The 17,404-nt window shown below is 38.7% G+C and overlaps 1 protein-coding gene across 6 annotated transcripts in view; it reads right to left on the bottom strand.

Moving 5' to 3' along the window:
* The window catches only part of ZMYND8 (zinc finger MYND-type containing 8), a 52,735-nt gene that overhangs the window by 15,780 nt on the left and 19,551 nt on the right, over nucleotides 1-17,404 (bottom strand). For 4 of the 6 annotated variants that reach the window (XR_001876137.1, XR_001876138.1, XM_017822674.1 and 1 more), the window contains exons 3-12: nucleotides 13,627-13,775; nucleotides 9,014-9,232; nucleotides 7,816-7,929; nucleotides 6,033-6,125; nucleotides 5,307-5,394; nucleotides 4,605-4,660; nucleotides 4,030-4,107; nucleotides 2,944-3,059; nucleotides 2,075-2,556; nucleotides 1,588-1,728 (exon numbers count right to left, since the gene is read on the bottom strand). Coding sequence is in view for 4 of the 6 variants with exons in the window: in XM_017822674.1 (XP_017678163.1) it covers nucleotides 1,588-1,728; nucleotides 2,075-2,556; nucleotides 2,944-3,059; nucleotides 4,030-4,107; nucleotides 4,605-4,660; nucleotides 5,307-5,394; nucleotides 6,033-6,125; nucleotides 7,816-7,929; nucleotides 9,014-9,232; nucleotides 13,627-13,775 (1,536 nt within the window). In the remaining 2 variants the exon portion in view is untranslated. The remainder of the gene's footprint in view (nucleotides 1-1,587; nucleotides 1,729-2,074; nucleotides 2,557-2,943; nucleotides 3,060-4,029; nucleotides 4,108-4,604; nucleotides 4,661-5,306; nucleotides 5,395-6,032; nucleotides 6,126-7,815; nucleotides 7,930-9,013; nucleotides 9,233-13,626; nucleotides 13,776-17,404) is intronic. The other 2 variants (XM_017822672.1, XM_017822673.1) reach the window with 1 other exon arrangement.

The following is a 17,404-nucleotide window of genomic DNA, read 5'->3' on the forward strand; positions in this document are numbered from 1 at the left end:
CGTATGTTGCATCTCTCCCCTGGTGACCGGATGCGTCATGGGCCCATCGAGCCAGAAATAATTCTCCTTTGTGCTGCCAATCCAGATCTACCTGAGAGACTTCAATCCTGGCAGCTCGGTCTGCCTGCTCGTTGTTACAATGCTCCATTGTGGCACAGTATTGCCTTATTTTACTTTAAAAAAATATATATATTTACAAGACATAATCTGCTGATGTACAAGTCAGTGACATAAATACGAAGGGCTGAGCCAATGATTCCTCTGACCAGACATCCTTTACAAGTTTGAACTGCAGGATCCCAGAGTCCTCCCAGCACTCTGCTCAAGACACAAAGAGTCTTTGTTTTCTGGACTTTCACTTCTGTTTTAGCAGAGAGAAACCACGTTCACATTACACAGGAAGTGAGACAATAATTAAATCACAGAATCATTAGATTCACAGAAGAATCCAAGTCTGGCACAGCTGACACAAATGAAGAGGGGTTGCCATTTTCATTCCTATCACCAGAGTATATTTAGCAAAGGAAAATCCCCAAAGCTGAAAACATAACTGATACTCTACTTGAAAGCATTCAAGCAGTTCTTTTACGATATTGCTCATGGACCATAACATTTTACTCAAAATGTTATATGCTCCAGCTGATGTCTCCCACCTGTGGCTCAAACAACTGCAGCACTACAGATCTCCTGATGTTTTTTCCAAATGCAATGTCACCCCAGATGAGACAACAAACAGCTGCAGTGCAGCAGGAGAAATTAATTCTATGATTATGTCCACACAGACAGATTAACATGCTGAAAAACAGACTTGTGGGCTTGTATCTGGAATCAGAATGTCTGTAAGGCAGTGAAGACATAATTCAGCATTTGAACTCAAGCCTTCCTGAAATATCTGGCCAACCCTGAGGGGCAGAATCTCATTTCTCTGGGTAATATCACGTGGAGGTAAAAAGCAGCCAGAACTGAATCAGAACACTCACAGGAACAAAGCACAGCTGAGGACACTGAGTTACACCTGTTTGGCTTTCAAAACTATTTTACCAACGTAGAACTTACCTACTCCATCTTTCAAAATTCTGCAATCCCAAACTTTACTTCTAGGGAGTTTCAAGACATCAAGAAACATTGCTAATGGCCTTTATCCATCTATCTCCCTAGAGAGGGATGGTCAGTGAGGAGGTGAAGGCAGCAAGACCGAAGAAGCTTTAGTAAATCCCAAATCCCAAAGATCATAAGAAAACCTTGCCAGCAATTCACTTGAGAAACTGATGGGTGAAGAGTAATTACAACCTTTAGAAACTTACCTACTGTTTAGAAACATTCATTTGCACAGTTCAGCAAAAAAAAACAAACATTCTTCAACTACTTATCAACACAAAGTAACAATAACAGAAATTCCCTTTAATAAAACAAAACCAAACCACCCCCAGCAAATCTGATGAAACAATAATTACAAATGTGCCTCATTTAAAGACCCTTGTTCATTTGAAGCCACATACCAGTCAGTTTGTTCATATTACGTTGCACTGACACCACCACAATTTGTTCAGCTATAAGAGTATTAGGTTTTCAAAGGTCAAGACTAACCAAGATTAAGATTCAGAATGCTTCCTGGAGTGGAGGTTCGTTCTTGCTTAGAAGAAATTGGTGTTGATGCTTGAGGAGAGAAAGGTTTGGGGCTGCCTGACAAGCTCCCTGCTTGCCCTGTTCTCGTTGGTGCTGGAGAAGCTGAAAAAGCAGAAAATTAATAAAGACAGATTTAAAACTAGAATACCTCCTAATCGTGACAATTCTAACTCTTTCTGTATTTACTTCCACTCTCCATTCATTTTGATAATTACAACTATTTTCTGCTACTTAAACTGAAGGGGTTTGGTCATTTTTCAAGATTATTTATTAATTCTCAACCTGACAGAGAAAACTGAGGTTTCTTATCTGCGATACTGGAAGTTAAACACCTTTTTTTCTAAAACTTCTTCATAACCCAAGTCATAATGCAGCCTGTCTTTAAAAAGTACATGGAATAGAACTAGTGCATTACCAAGTCCTGCATCCCACTTTTTTCTTTTTTTACCTGTATTTTTCTCAATAAAGTCCATGGATTCTTCACTGGCACTAAAATGACTGGAAGTTGCTTTTTTCTCTGCATCCTGTTCAACATCAGAGCCAGTGTGAACTGATGAGTTTGTACTCATTGGTGACCGTGGCATATCTGTCAATGAAATCCGACGGCCTGTGCTGCTGCTCAGCATAGACTTGCTCATCAGAATCTTGGGTGATGCTGTCATATCAAAGTTCAGTTTGATTTTCTCTTGTTTGTCTGTCTTTGCAGTTCCAGCAGTTGGGTTTGCAGGGTCTAACAACATTTGGTATTGATTGTTGGGAGTATATGGTGTCCGGAAAGGTGCGTAGTTAAATACTCCAAATTTTCTACGAATGTTATCAACATAAACCTCCATTTCTTGCATTGCACTATTGAAGATGCTTTTAGTCTTTTTCACAGAAAAAGGAATTTCTTTAGACATGAGGTAGCAATTATTTATTGGAACCCAGGCCCTATATATAAAACAGAAAAATAAAATACAATATATTTCACACTGGGGATTGACATTGGCAACTTTTGTGCACATACTAATTTATTTTAGCCTGATCATAAAGATATGCACACCTCAGATCATTTCAAAGAACCTACAGTTCTCCACAGCACACCACAGACACAGGAATTAACCTGCATCCTCACCAGACTATGTATGTACCAATCTTACAAACACGGCTCACACTCTACAGACATCACACAAGGAACTAAAATTGTGTATGTTACATTATTACAGAGTTTGTTAGGGTCAAGGTTCAAAAGACAGGATACAAAAACTCTTAAGTGCACAAAATTACCACAGGAATTTTTTAAGCACAGTCAAAGGCATCCTCTGGTTAAACTCCCACCTGTCATGTTGGCCAAAGAAACGGGCATCGACTTGCCCGTCTTTATCCCTCAGTGCTTTAGCAGGCCAGAATGGAAAGCCTTTGAGTTTAGCCCAGACCAAAGGGTGGGGATTGCTCTAGAGGAAGAGGCAAAACACACAGTCAGAAAATGCAAGTAGTACTACCTTCAAATCTGATAATAAACATGATTTTTTTTTTAATTGTATACGTTACTTAGGTTCAATAAAGATCCAACATGCTCAAGGCACTTGCCAGATACAAGACTCCATTTTACTATATACATAGAAATCCTGAGAGAACAAAATGATAAAATTATATTTAAAAAAAACCCAAACCAAAACATAAAACCTTACACGTCTCAACTAAACTCAATGCAATTGCACTTCTTTATTCGTTTATTTTTGATTAGTCCCCTCCAAACGTGTAAGTTAGGCTAAGGCCAATCTTTGAAATGCTCTTAATTTTCATCTAAGTCTGTGTCCTGGCAGAGCATGAGACATTGAAGAGTCCTTGACTTCAGGTAAGCACTACTTAGCAACAACCAAAACATCAGTGTGTTATCAACGTTATTCTCATACTAAATCCAAAACACAGCACTGTGCCAGCTACTAATGAGAAAATGAACTCTATTACAGCTGAAACCAGGATAGTCCAAGAAAGAACTTGATGGATTATACACTTCTATTAAACAGAATAGAGATCACAGAAGAAAAATCGAGTCTAAATTCTCACACACCTGCAGAAAGAGACACTCACACCAGAAACCCTCCCTGGCACCATGGGCAAGCACAAATGACACAGGAGCAATTATCTTATATTTGAGGACAGATAACTTGAGTACTGAACTGGCTGCTGACACCCTTTACAGTTATTTCTGATGGAACCAACCCTTTTGTGAAAACATCTTGAGACAGTCTGACTGCACAACGAACACGCTGCACAAGCACAAGCTATTTGGTGAACTACAGCAGCTTCCCTCAACTCAGTAACTTCCACAGGTTTAAAACAAAGAGAGGATAACAGCAACAGTGAAATGAGAACTACTGGTTCATTATAGTAGCCAGACTACCATAATCCTCAACTTACACAAGGCTCACAAAACCAATTTTCTCGTTTTTGGCAAGCAGCTAAATAACATTCCGGACAAACTTCGATTTCATTCATCTGAAAACAAAAAGCAAAGTTACTGGAGAGATTAAAGAGAGTCCCAAGTACTATTATGTTAGCCTGTCTAGTTTGCTAGCACCATTTTTCCACAAATTTGTGGGTACAAATCCCCATTTCCCAGGTGGCCAAGAAGGCCAATGGCACCTGGCTTGTATCAGCAGTATTGTGGCCAGCAGGACCAGGGCACTGACCCTGCCCCTGTGCTGGGCACTGCTGAAGCATCTCAAATCCTGTCTTTGTGCAGAATTCATATATCCACTGTCTTCTCTTCCCTCCCCCCCCCTCCCCAGAATTTTTAATTATAAATAGTGAATATCCTAATGGAAGACACATTAGCAATGCCCTTGCCAGACACCATTCTCTGGGCCGTGGATAAGAAAGCCTAAAAAATTATGGTTCTGCAATACACACATAAGAAAACATATATTATTTCACTCAAGAATACATGAGATTGAACACTTTAAAAACACAGAACAGTTAATTGATGCACTCACCTCATGCTCACAGATTTTGATGATGACTTTTGCTGTCTGTGTCAATTTGTGATTTCCTGAGGAAACAATAAAATGCTTTAACCAAGAAAATTGTTATGCTAGCATTATGATAAAATCAACATTTTTCAGATGTAAAAGTTAGTGATAAAACCAAAAGAGAACATCTAAAAATGATGTAAAAACCTATGTATAAACTACACGCTTGCAAAAGCAGGACAGGAGCACTCTTCTTCTCAACGTAACATTGTAATAATCTTTAAATGCTCCTTTTGGAAGCCTTCCCCCCACCAAGGCACTCTTTCAGTGAGGGATGTGCTGTATGATCTTCTCAGTTAGGTCTTAATTAAGTGCTGCACAATGCAAAATGCTACAGCAACTTGGGGGTTGGAACCCAGTGATCTTTAAGGTCTGTTCCTACCCAAACCATTCAATGATTCTATGGACCCAAACCATCCGTGATTTTAACTTATGTGATTTTTTTTTTCCCTAAGGTGGAATGAGCAAGTAACAGCACAGGTTATATTTGGCCCTACAGTTTTATGTATGCCAATTGTTTAAAAAAAAAAATCTGTTATGTTTAGGCATTCTGTTCATTAACAAAGATACTTTCAGCACTTACCAACCAGAAGTCTACAATGGCTCCACAACTTTAACTATTTAAAAGTTTCAAATTTGAGGACATAAGTACACATCAATACTTACCCCCATTGTAAATAATGCAGTTGTGCAAAATCCATTTGGCATCAGCCAAAAATGCTTCAGTGCAACCGTACATTTTCTTTTTAACATTCTGTAAAGAAGAAATTAAGAATGTATCAGGAAACAGAAATGAGTAAAAAGTGACAGCTTCTTCCTCACCACTGTTTCCTATCGGTTAGACAATTAATAAAACTGACTCCTGGAACTGTTCAAGCCAGGCTGGACAATGCAAGTGCCATTATTCACCTCTGGACTGTTTCTTTTTTCTTCTACACCTCAGTGCAGTGGAGATCACAGTATTTGCTGAATGATCAGTAAAATGAGTCTGGAATGACCCAAATGGTCATACACCAAATGGTCCCAGATTAATGAACTAGTGATCCATAAATAGCTTACAAACATGATGATCAAATGCAAACCCTGGTTAAAGGAGTCTCTCCTGGAGATCATTCCTGGAATTAGATGAATTTAACTGGAGGAAGTCAGCAGTGTAAGCTTGTCTTTTTCATACTGTTTTTCCTGAGCATTTGCTACCAGTTCAGACAAAACAGTGAACTTACTGAGTTGGCATATGATTTAGCTGCAACTGAATTGATTTTTATATTAACAAAAAAACCCCATCAAAACTATTTCAAGCAGCTTCTCTCCCCTGCCATTGAACACTTCAGAAATGTTACAGATAGTAAAGATCAAAGTCAAGGAACCTTTCTCCGTTAGCTTCATACAAACCTTCTCTAATGTACAAAGGTCCATTGGATGAAAGATATATTCTGCATAATCTGGGTGTTGATCCAGTGAAACTGGCTTTTGAAATGGCTCTGTCTGTTAGGGGAAATAATAAACCACACTGCTTACTAATAGGAAACAGTTACAGCAATGACAATACTCACTCGTTTTCTAACACTGCTTCCAACTGTGTTATCAGAGAAAATCCTTCAAAGGTAATTATAAAATGTTGTGAGGAAGTAAATTATTAGCAGAACAACAGGAACTAAAAGGTCTCATTTGACTGATTTTTCATATGCTGGACACAATGAATTGCAAAAATTAAAGGTTTCATAAAAGGTACTGTTATGATTTGCAGTCGGGGGTTTTTTGTGTGGAGTATTAGATGAGGCTCAGCAGAGCATTTTTAGAAGAATAAAGACACTAAATTTGCAATTCACAACTCACAAATACTTTTTTCCTGACTCTCATTAGAATCACAACTTTTAAAACAATGAGGGCTTGGTAATGCAAACACAATCAAACTTTTTTCAGAGGGACTCCACACTATATCTGCCAATGTGGAGGGACTGCAGTTCTTGGACCAAACCAATTAAAGGACTTGGTACCAACACAACAGGTTACTACTAAAATGCCTGAAGGGCAAAACATCCCAAAAGCATTCATTAGACATTAGCTTTCTAACCACATTTCCCAAACACTTTGTGAATTCAATATAAACAAACAACTGACACTTTGCTACTGAAAAGCTGCACTTAAAGCTTCTAAGGGCTCCATCTGATAGTATTTACCACTCCAGAGTAACAGGATTTGAAGAGCCAAAATCTGTCAGTACCCAGAGTAAGAAATTGTCACTATTGTTCTGCTTAAATACTTGTCACAGAGAGTAAGAGCTGCAGAGAGCCCACCATTCTGCACATACAGTTTTCCCAACATACTCTATAGTTACTACAACCCTGTAGGCACAGAGACACCCTCTGCTCCTCTACCTTACATACAGGGGAGCAACAGGAGTTAAGATAACTCATCACATCACATTTTGATTAACTGTTATCTTCATACATGTGAGGACCAGGCACAGCCTGCATGGCAAAAAACAAGTGACAAGAATTGTTAAAACTTAGAAGCGAGAATGAGTGACTGGAACAGCTGAAACTTGGAGGCTTGGTGATTTTCAGGAGTCTGAGACAGATGCATGGAGACAGGTACAAGCTGGAGGAAATCCAGTTTTACCTCCATGATTCAGAGGACAGCAGCCTCATGTTGCATGAAAGTTAATGGCACAGGCACTAAAATTTCTTCAGCATTTTAGAAGTATATGATACAACTAACTTTTGTGGCAAGAACCATTTCTACTAACAGAAGCTGTGTTTTTAACAGGTATAATCACTAATATAACAGTGTCTGGGTCTAGGGCTCCTGTCCATACAACTGTATTGGTAAGAGACTGTGTCTCCTCATTCCCCTTGTATCTCTGAGACATCACGGTCCACTTTCAGAGAGAGAAACCACGTTCCACTGGAAAACCACACTGTATTTTCACTGCATCTACTGAAAATACATCCAGAAGTTACACCAAAAACTGCATTTTAAATGCACTCCAAAACAGTCTCTAGAAGCCACGCTAATCTGCCCGTGCAGGGCAGGTGGTAGGCACCACAGAAGCTGTCAAACACAATCTGATAAACTAAACTAGGTTCATCATCCACTAAAGGAAGCAAAACCCAGGATCATGACAAACATTTGACCCAAGTATTTAAAGAAAAAACAACAAAAATTTCCTTACCCCTGGCTGTTTCATTTTCTGTAGTGCAAACTTCAGTAGATATGATAGCTGTTCGATGGTGAGCATTGTCATTGCTTTACTCTGTGTTTCTATGCATTCTGCCACTGTGATTTTCTACAGATTCAGATTAAAAAAAAATTTTTGTCAGCAAATATTTCTAGGTAAATCCTTCTCCACTGAAACATTCTAGTATTCAAATGGAATATAATAGGTGTTTAATACCAAAAGAAGTCCTTTCTCATGATGCAGTGTAAGTACTTCAAATGCTTATTTTACTTGGTTTTTGTTCTTGGTATGTTCATCAAAAAAAAAAAAAAAAGGAGAAGAAAAAAAGGAAAAGACCAAAAATTATCTATCATCTTCAAGATCACGCAAAGTGAATGTGTGAATACATAAAATTCCCAAATACCATGTGGGTTCACAGCAATGTGAACAAGTGAGAAGGTCACCTGGGCTCTAATATAATAAGTGATAAAAAAAAAAAAACAAACATGCAATGAACAAATTTGCTTTCATTATAGATACTTGGATGCTGAGTATCCTCTCCCTAGAAATCTTTGGAGAGGAATGATTAAATTCTTCTTCAGCCCTGCAGAAAAAAAAACTGTAATAAAATACCCACTTGTTTATGGGTATTTTTTATATAGGCCATCCTATGCCTTTCTTGAAATTTGGGGAGGGTTAGAGGGACAAAGTTCATCCTGCTGCCTTCCACAAATTTTGTCAAGTCTTATAAGAAATTTGTTTGATTAAAAGCTACATTTTAAAATTAATTGATGAAGCTGTAAGGTTGAGTGGTGACACAAACCTGCTATCTAATCAAGGCATTTTTTTTCTGCACTGTTGAAAAGCTGATCAGCCCACTAGGAGAAGCACAAGTTAAACTAGTGGAAAACTGCAGAATGTTTTCAGAATTAGTGGTGCCTGATGAAGAGATCACTCTTTGAAATGGTGCTTTTCTAGAGCTGGAAACACAAAGGAAGTTGAAGACTCGTGGCAAGAAGGCAAACACAACCCAGGCACACGGGGAGAACAGGTGGTGAAGCAGAGCCACGGGTGGCTCCTCTCCTGTACAAATTTTTCTGGTCCCTTTACCAAGAGGCGATATGGGAATAAACCAGTAACATTTCAGAACGCAGAAAAAGCCGCTTCAATCTCTCCAAAACAAGCAAGAAACTCATCCTCACATCCAACTGACCTCACACTCGGGGCAAAACCAATCCCCCTCTGGCTCGGCTGTCAGTTTCAGACACTTAGCATGATAAACCCGCGGGCAGAGCTCGCAGCAGAGGACTTGGCCTTCCCGATGACAAACCCAGCAATAGAAATCATTCCGTCCATCCTGCGGTACAACATCAACAGGGTCTGTGGTGAGTGGCTGCTTCATATAGTAAAACGGACCATGTCTTAGTTCTGACTGAAATGTAGGCAAGAAAAACAGGTTTGGTTTCAAAACAAATTTGCATTTTTTTTTTCAAATCGTCATAGTCATCACATATATAAGCAAACAGCAATTAACAGAGTTTGATTAACATGTATGCAAGCACAGTATCTTAGTCATTGCACAAAATCATTCATAAAGAAGTTTACTTCTTATCGAGATGTCGAATGACAGTTTGCACTCAAGACCAGAAACAAATTTTTCGTGGCAAGTGAGGGCATCGAGTGCAAGACATGCAATCCAACAAGAGAGAGCAGACACTTTAAGCTTCAAGAAAGAAGTATTGCTACAGAAGCCATTAGCTCTTCTGAACTCAGAATTCCATGGGGCTGTGCAAGCTAAATACTGAGATATTTAGCGGTGGCTAAACCTGGGACAACTGAAGAAGTTAGTCCTGAAACAAGGAGTAGAACACCATGCAAATCTGGGCTAGGTTGCAGCAGTTCACAGCTTTGCACCATGAAGCAAGCCAGTGCCAATTCTGATTAATAAGGCAAACTGTAGAGAAGGATGACAAAGGAGCAAATTCACATCCTGAGCAGCCACCTCCGCTACAGGAGCAGGAACACTGGGAGAGATTTCATTCATCGTCTAAATGCGTATGAAAATTTGAGACTCACAATCTCCATTGGTTTGCCTGCCCTAGAAAACAGTGTTAAATTTGTAACCTGCATGAACTGCTCTTCCACTTGAGCCCGACAGCTCAAAGATGACACAGCTGATGCCAAAGCACAAGAAGTGAAGAGCCTGGGAGGGCTTAAGTGGGTCCACAGATACCTAAAGTTTGTTATATCAGCTTTGAAGAGCTGCTAACATGTATTGGGAAACTACATTCTATTTATTAGTGACAAGGGAACTTCAATTCTCTGTTTGGTATTAATTACAGGGGTGGTTTGCTGAGGAGGGCACAGGGGAAACAATCTTGAGATTTTAGGCAGTTTGTCTGATGTAAAACTGCTTGCTCATAACATCACTCAGGCATCCAAATACTTGTGGTCTGCAAAACCATTTTGTTTGGTTCTCAGGTCATTTTGCATGGGTCCTACATTTACACATCTGGAAGTTCTGAGATCCCTGTGTCATTCTGCACCTTTGGGGCATGCTGTACAAAATCAGTCACATGGGGCATAAATAATGTCACCAAACACAACCCACATGCTACTTCAAACCATAATATTTCTAAATATCTGAAGTTAGAAAGGATGAGATCTAATTATTTGCATGAATAAAGGACCTTTAAGGTAGAAGTGTTACACCTCAAAAAATACCCAGAAGAGGTATCATCTGCAATTATCTAACATAGTATAATATTTTAGGCAAAGAAAGGATGTTACCCATAAACATTCTGGCATCTAAAATTTCACATTAATTTCTTTCAGTTTTGGTGGTTTTCATTTTCTATTCTACAGATGATAAAGCCTCAAAAGACACTTTGTTCCCACCACAGAAACGGGCAAAATGATACTTCTGTACTTTATATATATATATATATATATTTAATTCTATAATATGACAAGACTTTCAGAAGGAAGGTTCTATGAGACCTTGAGGAATAAGTGGGACAGCATAAGAGTTTAACTCCATTTCAGTGTGTTGCTACCACAATCATTCAAACAGATACAAAGGCATCAGGAAACATGGAGTGAGGAAAGGAAAGTTGTGATTTCCAGTGTAGAAACATGTTCTGTTTGCAGCTTTATGTACCACAGCTGTGAGACCAAAATCTTAATCTTGTACACATGGAGATGCAGCTATGGGGCATTTCCTCCACTGCAGACAAAGGAAATCACCAGAAGAATTTAATACATATTCTGACTTGGAAGTAGATATAAGTAGTATGTGCACACTTTGCAAGATTCAAAGATTCAGCTTTAAGAAAAACATAAAACCTGTGAAACTATCCCACAGAAATCGGCTCAGAACATCCAAACTGAAGAGAAGTCCATTTTGGCTGAAGCATGAGAAGAATTAGTTTTCTGTCCAAGGATGCTTATACCATTTAGACATCTATCTCCTTATTTTGCCTAAGCCAAGTTTAAGAAACAAACCAAAAAAAAGGTTCAGAGACTCAAAAGAGACCCAAAGAACAAAACTAAAGGACTGAAAATGAATGATTCAACTGCATCAAAGGACCTTTTCACTTGTCGTAATCAGAGTAACGTTTTAAGAGTTAAATTTTTAACAGTTGGCAAAGTTCAAGCTCAAATAGGTGGCAGCTTGTTTTAAAGTCTTTATTAAAGTTATTAAGACCTGTAGAATGACACAGAAAACTGAAGAAAAAAACAACAGTATGGTAGTGCTGTTCTGGGGAAAAAAAGATCACTATTTATATTCAGTTTAAATGAATACTGAAGCTAGGAGTAAAACAAGCTGACAACTTCTATTACATTGTAACTGATCAACAAAGTGTCATAAGTCTCTGATTTTTAACCTGTCTTAGCTACATTCTACAATTCCAAAATTCTTTGCCTGTATTTCAGCACTTTAAATGCCTGTTGGCACCATTCTGAAGATCTGCTACTGCATCCACAACAAAATACAAAGCTTCATGCAACTGTAACAGGATCTTGGAATACTCAAATATTAAAAAGCACTTTGTAATGCAGAATATTAAGTTCGAGGTTTCCAGGGATGTTGTGGTACCTCAAAACAGATTTATCAGCCAATCAGAACCACAGCTATCAGCTACATTATACTTGAAACTTAACCTGAGAGCAAAACTAGTACCTGTATGCTTCACTCACATCTGCTCAGCAGTAAAAAGATCTCTAACAACTCCTGCTACCACACAGAGCAGAATTTGCACCTACTTTAAACACAACAGGCCCACTTCAAATTTGACATGCAAGACAATATTAAAAACAACTTGTGAAAGCTGAACAAAACTCAACAGATTATATTTTCTTGCTAACTTGTAATAAACACAGCAAAATAAGCAAGTCTGATTGGTTTTCTTCATTATTTATTCTATCCTGTACATTGCAGGTCTGAGATACCTGGAAAACAGAAAAGGATTTACCGAGGGGAATGTATCACGTTCAACAACTGCAACTGTGTTTTCACATGTATTTCTAAATGCAGGAAGAAAAAGTGGAAATTAATACCCTAGGATTCAATTCCACTGTTTGTAAAATTATCTCTACACTGCACAGTTAGAAGCTCAGACTTCAGTGGGGCAACATCTCCCCAGAAAACTTCCAGGATGTAGAGGAGTAAATCCAGCCTGAAGTGAAGCTCAGCAAAAGCCAAAGTGACCCCAGTGCACTACTGCAAGCACATCTCCACATGCTACTGTCACACCTCCCAGTTATCCTGAAATAAAATACGGTTGACACTGGGTTTTAAGGCCTGATTTATTCACAGGCATTGTTGCAGGACAACTGCAGTGATTAGGAATTTCATTTTCTTTCTTCACCAGTGCAATTGTACCAGGGTAATATCTAATGTGGATGTTGTTATGCCAGGAAAAAGTGCTTTAAATGCTCACAACTTAATCCCGTGTTCATATGATCCTGGCAAAACAAAAAACAGTGACACACAAAAGAACTTTGAAAAATACACAGGTATGTCATTATTACATTAGACATGAAATAATTTCAGTAAGGCTGAAGACTGCTTTCATGTATTCTCCTCTAAGATCATGCAGGTGCTTTACAGCATTTGCTATTCAATACATATAATTCTTGCACATGCATCACACAATGGATCAGAAATTGCCAAAGTCTTCCAGAGTCGAGTTCTTCCAAGAACTACAACAAATGCCATCAATTCAGTATTCACAAGTCACTAAAAATGAGGCTTCAAGCATGAAGGCTGAAAAGTCAGTGTGACCCATTGATACAACTCCCATTGGCAGGAGTGTACGTTGCCCAGAAGTTTTAAGGAAGGGGAGGGAATCTGCAGAGCACCAAGGATGGAGCTGACTTTTGTTAATAATTCACAGTAGGACGGGACTGAAAGCAGATGAGGAACTTCCACTGACATTATGAGATCTTTCTCATCTTAGATATCACACCACTGAGCATTTCATTTTAATGGTTTTAATTAATAACAGCTGTTGTTGGTTTTTTAATTGTTTTTACATTTCTTCATAATAATTCTGTTCAAAATTACATTTATTGGTTATACATCTTATTAGCTTTGTGAAATCAATAAGCAGGACACAGGTGGTCTTTCTCAACAACAATAAAAGAGCATTCAAACCCAAATGATAATGCCAATTCCTACCCCCAGTGCAGTCAAAAATTAATAACCACTTCTTAAAAGTACAAGAATGGAGCTTCCTGAAGAGGAAGTGAGCTCCTGGTCAGCTGTCTCTACATCCTTTACTGTTTCACATTCTAGCATCAAAAAAACATGACTTCTCTTACCTGCTCTTTATTATTACTGTTCAATAGACCAGGTTTCTTTTTCTTTTTTATAGGACTTGTTGATGCATCTTGTGGTGAGTGGCCATTAGAGGAATGTGGAGGGCTGGGAAATTTCCTTTTTTGTGCTGTGCGTTCAGCAGAGCCAGGATCTAGAACAGATACAAACAACACAGTTGAAGAGTGCAGAATGATGAAAAACACTCCAACAAGGTTATGGTTTGGCATCCACACCGTGCAAAGATTTTAAATTCATCTTTTTAAAGTAAGAACATTTGCAACTTTATTCTCTCAGAACAAAATTTAAATTATTTCTAATGAAGCAGCTCAATTATAAAGAACTTACTGATAATTTTCAAAAGAAACAGGTGTGTAAGGAGCTGTAAAGGACAATCATAGAACAGTGACATGATCTTGACAAAACAGAAGTGAAAGTTCATCAGAGTTGGTTTGACTGTTTAGTTTTTCCCCAAGCTTTTAATGCATGCAACAAACAGAACTTCAGTTAAAACCATAAGGATCAGAAGTCATCAACATCACAGGGAAATAACTGAACCACCCCCAAAACACAGAACTGCACAGGAAAACAAAAAATTCAAAACTGTGGGTTTGGCCCCTTTCTGCACAATTTTATGGAAAATATGGAGCTACCTGGTGACTTCTAACTGACCAAAAGCTTGGCAACTTGTGTCAAGATAACGTTTAAGGAAACCATGACTAAATATGAAAAATATATTAGAATATAGATTGAAGATTATATAACTGAAAGAGGGAAAATAAACGTAGTAGCCTTTGCCCATCCTGAGTTTCATGAATCTAGAACAGCTGCACCAGCCTAACAACACAGGTCATTTCAACAATTTTAGGAAAAGTGTCTGCCACTTTTCCAGCTACTTCAGCAGTGCTGCCCAGCAGAAATGTCATGCCAGCTCTCAGGGAAACTTTTATGTTGACATAAGTTACAAATCTTTGGCAAAACATAGTTAAGCTGGTTTAAATAAACAAACAAAAAGTTTTCATGTTTTGAGTTCTGACAGTAGGAGGTGGCTTTTTTTCCTTCCCACACACCCGTCCCCTTTCACACTTGTAGGCAGCATTTAGGACCAGTTATCTCCTGACACATCTAGGCTGGATTCAATCAATACAATGTGTCTGAGGCCATGACTGTCACTGGATGTGTTTTGATTCAAGCAAACCTGCATTTAGCCCAAAATTTGGATTGATTTGACATTACAGAGAACTGCCAGATAAGGTGTGTCACCTGTATGTGTGAAAAGTGGAGTGTCTGCTTCCTCCCCTCCTTGAGCAATTATGACAGTAAAAATTCTAACACAGTACAACTCTGCTGACAGGAGACTCAGTGGGTTTGTCAGTTTAGCTGATTATGCACAGAAGGTGGCAGAAGAACTCCTTGGGCTGGGATATGCTTCACATATCCCAAGGGAGCTTCGCCAACCCAGCTATGCTGGAAGAAACACTGCAGCATCAGTGTCAGATAAACCAAAGCCCACAACTAAACCAAAGTGATCAAACCTAAAACCAAAAAAAGCTCTATTTTTTTTCATGAAAGTAGAACAGAGCTTATTCAGCATGGGAACTGTTTGCACTCAGTGATCTGCAAAACCAGCATCACACCATATCTTTTCTCATCTTCCTGTCACCACATTAAGTCTTTGTTTCTTTATTACAAATTGCAGTTCCCAACAGAGTCTTTCCACACGTTACTAAAGACAGTCATAAGAAAACTTCTCTCACTGTGAAGTGCTGATCATGCCTTACTCTTGTTTTCTCAATGCAGGGAGATGTGAGAATTGTCTCTCTCTACACCAAACAACATCCCCAAAGGACTTGCAAGGATGTCTGAGCCAGAGTTTCTCACCAGCAAATAAAGCCATCACTGTAACTCCCTCAAGAGACTCAGCTTTTATTCCCAGACTGTACCTATGCAGGGACAGCTTAAACCAGGGGGGTAAAAGGACACCATAGTTTTCTGTCCTTTGGCTTCCATTTCTTACTTCCAGGCACAAAACTGCCACCAGTGAAGCACAAGTTTCCTTTCAGCTCCTCAGCCTCAGATTGTGGGGATTACAAAGAAGCTGACTGTGACTCTGCACATTGTGACTCAGCTTTAAGTATGAAAAAGAAAATCAGCTGTAAAGTTCCTGCCCCCCCATGATGTAATGCTTTTCACTTTTAAATGCTGTATTTTCCTAAATTAACTGATTCAGGGTCAGGAAAAGGGTTAAACTGGTATTAGCTAAACCAGAACTGAATTACAATTCACCACAGTCAAATCCAAATTACACCTCAGCAGAGAAGGTAAAATGTAACTGGAAAAATTAAGGACCAGACAGGAAAACAGCAGTGCACAGGCATCTTCTTCCAGATTTAGCTGTGCTACTGGAATAGACCAGTTTCTTTAACTATCACAGCGTGTTGCCAATCTACCAATCTGTGAGGGACCTAATAACATGAACAATCTTTTAATTCAGTTTAAGTAACAAAAGAATGGTAGCACCTACTTAAATTGCTTGAGCTTTATCTTCCAATTCTAATCCAGATAAAAAAATGCTAAAGTTGCATTTTGTGTGAATTTCTTTCAACAGGAGTGCCCCATTCAGCACAAGCTGCTGCTTCTCCCTGCCTGGCTCTTCCAGCTGTGTGGCTGAGCTGTGAACCACAGCAAGAAACTGCTCCCTGTTAAAACAACCTGTCAGGAGAAAAGTTACTTTTTAACTGGAATCATTTCCCGGGTGTAGAGTTACCTGAACAAAGTGAAACTAATCTCAGAGGACTGGTCTCTTTTGTTCTAATTTAAACTCTGCAGCAACCTGGTGACTCCGTTACTTCAGAGCTGGATTCGAGTTTCTGCACATTCCATCGATAAACCAATTGTACCAACAAATTCATTTCCCAAATTAATTTGCCAAATTTACTAAAAAATTAAGTTCGCCAAGCAAGATTAAGTCTTCTTATTTCTTGATTTCTTGTGTGATTTTGCTTTCTTAGCACCATTTTAAAATTCTGCTTCCAGCTTAAGTGAAGAAATAGACACCTGAAATAAATTTTTAAACTCTCATTAAAAGGTACCTAGTTTTACATCACAAGGTTAGTATCAATTGGTGTGTGATGTTACCGAGGTTGACACTAAGTACCTATGAGTGCTCTTGCAAACCATCCATTGGGGAACAAGCAGCTCACCTGAGCTTCACCTGAAACTTAAAATCTTTGTTTTAGTATGCCATCATGTGACTAAAGGATTAGTAACTAATGCTCCCAGGAGACAGACTAAAGCATACTTAAACCCTAAAGCAACTTAATTTCACACTTTATGACTACTTTAGAAGCGCAGTTTTTATGTGATGGCAATGCAAGTTTTTGAGCAGATAACCACGACAATGGTTTAATACGTTTCAGCTTAGAAAAAACTAAAAAAAAAAACAAACAAAAGTATATTATTTATATCAGGGATCTTATCTGGTTGCAGCATATGGAGCACAGACCACGACCAGATCCTTTTATGCTCTAAACATTGCCAAGTGCTGCAATGTAAACACTGCACAGCAGCCACTCCTGACAACTCACTGAGAAGTCTCGTTTTTCTCAACGGAAGCAGGTGCCAGCTCAGAAAATGTCTAAAAGTAGGATGTTGTTTTCCTTGCTTTTCCTGTGATCCTCAAATGTAATTCTTCTTGAAAACAAGCAACATCAACACGCCTTACTGTCAGAACACAGCACAAACTACCCAGTACCAAAGAGTAACTGACAGTGATGTCTCTTA

The sequence above is a fragment of the Lepidothrix coronata genome, unplaced genomic scaffold (assembly GCF_001604755.1).
Source record: "Lepidothrix coronata isolate B3197 unplaced genomic scaffold, Lepidothrix_coronata-1.0 Scaffold99, whole genome shotgun sequence".
Classification (NCBI taxonomy): domain Eukaryota; kingdom Metazoa; phylum Chordata; class Aves; order Passeriformes; family Pipridae; genus Lepidothrix; species Lepidothrix coronata.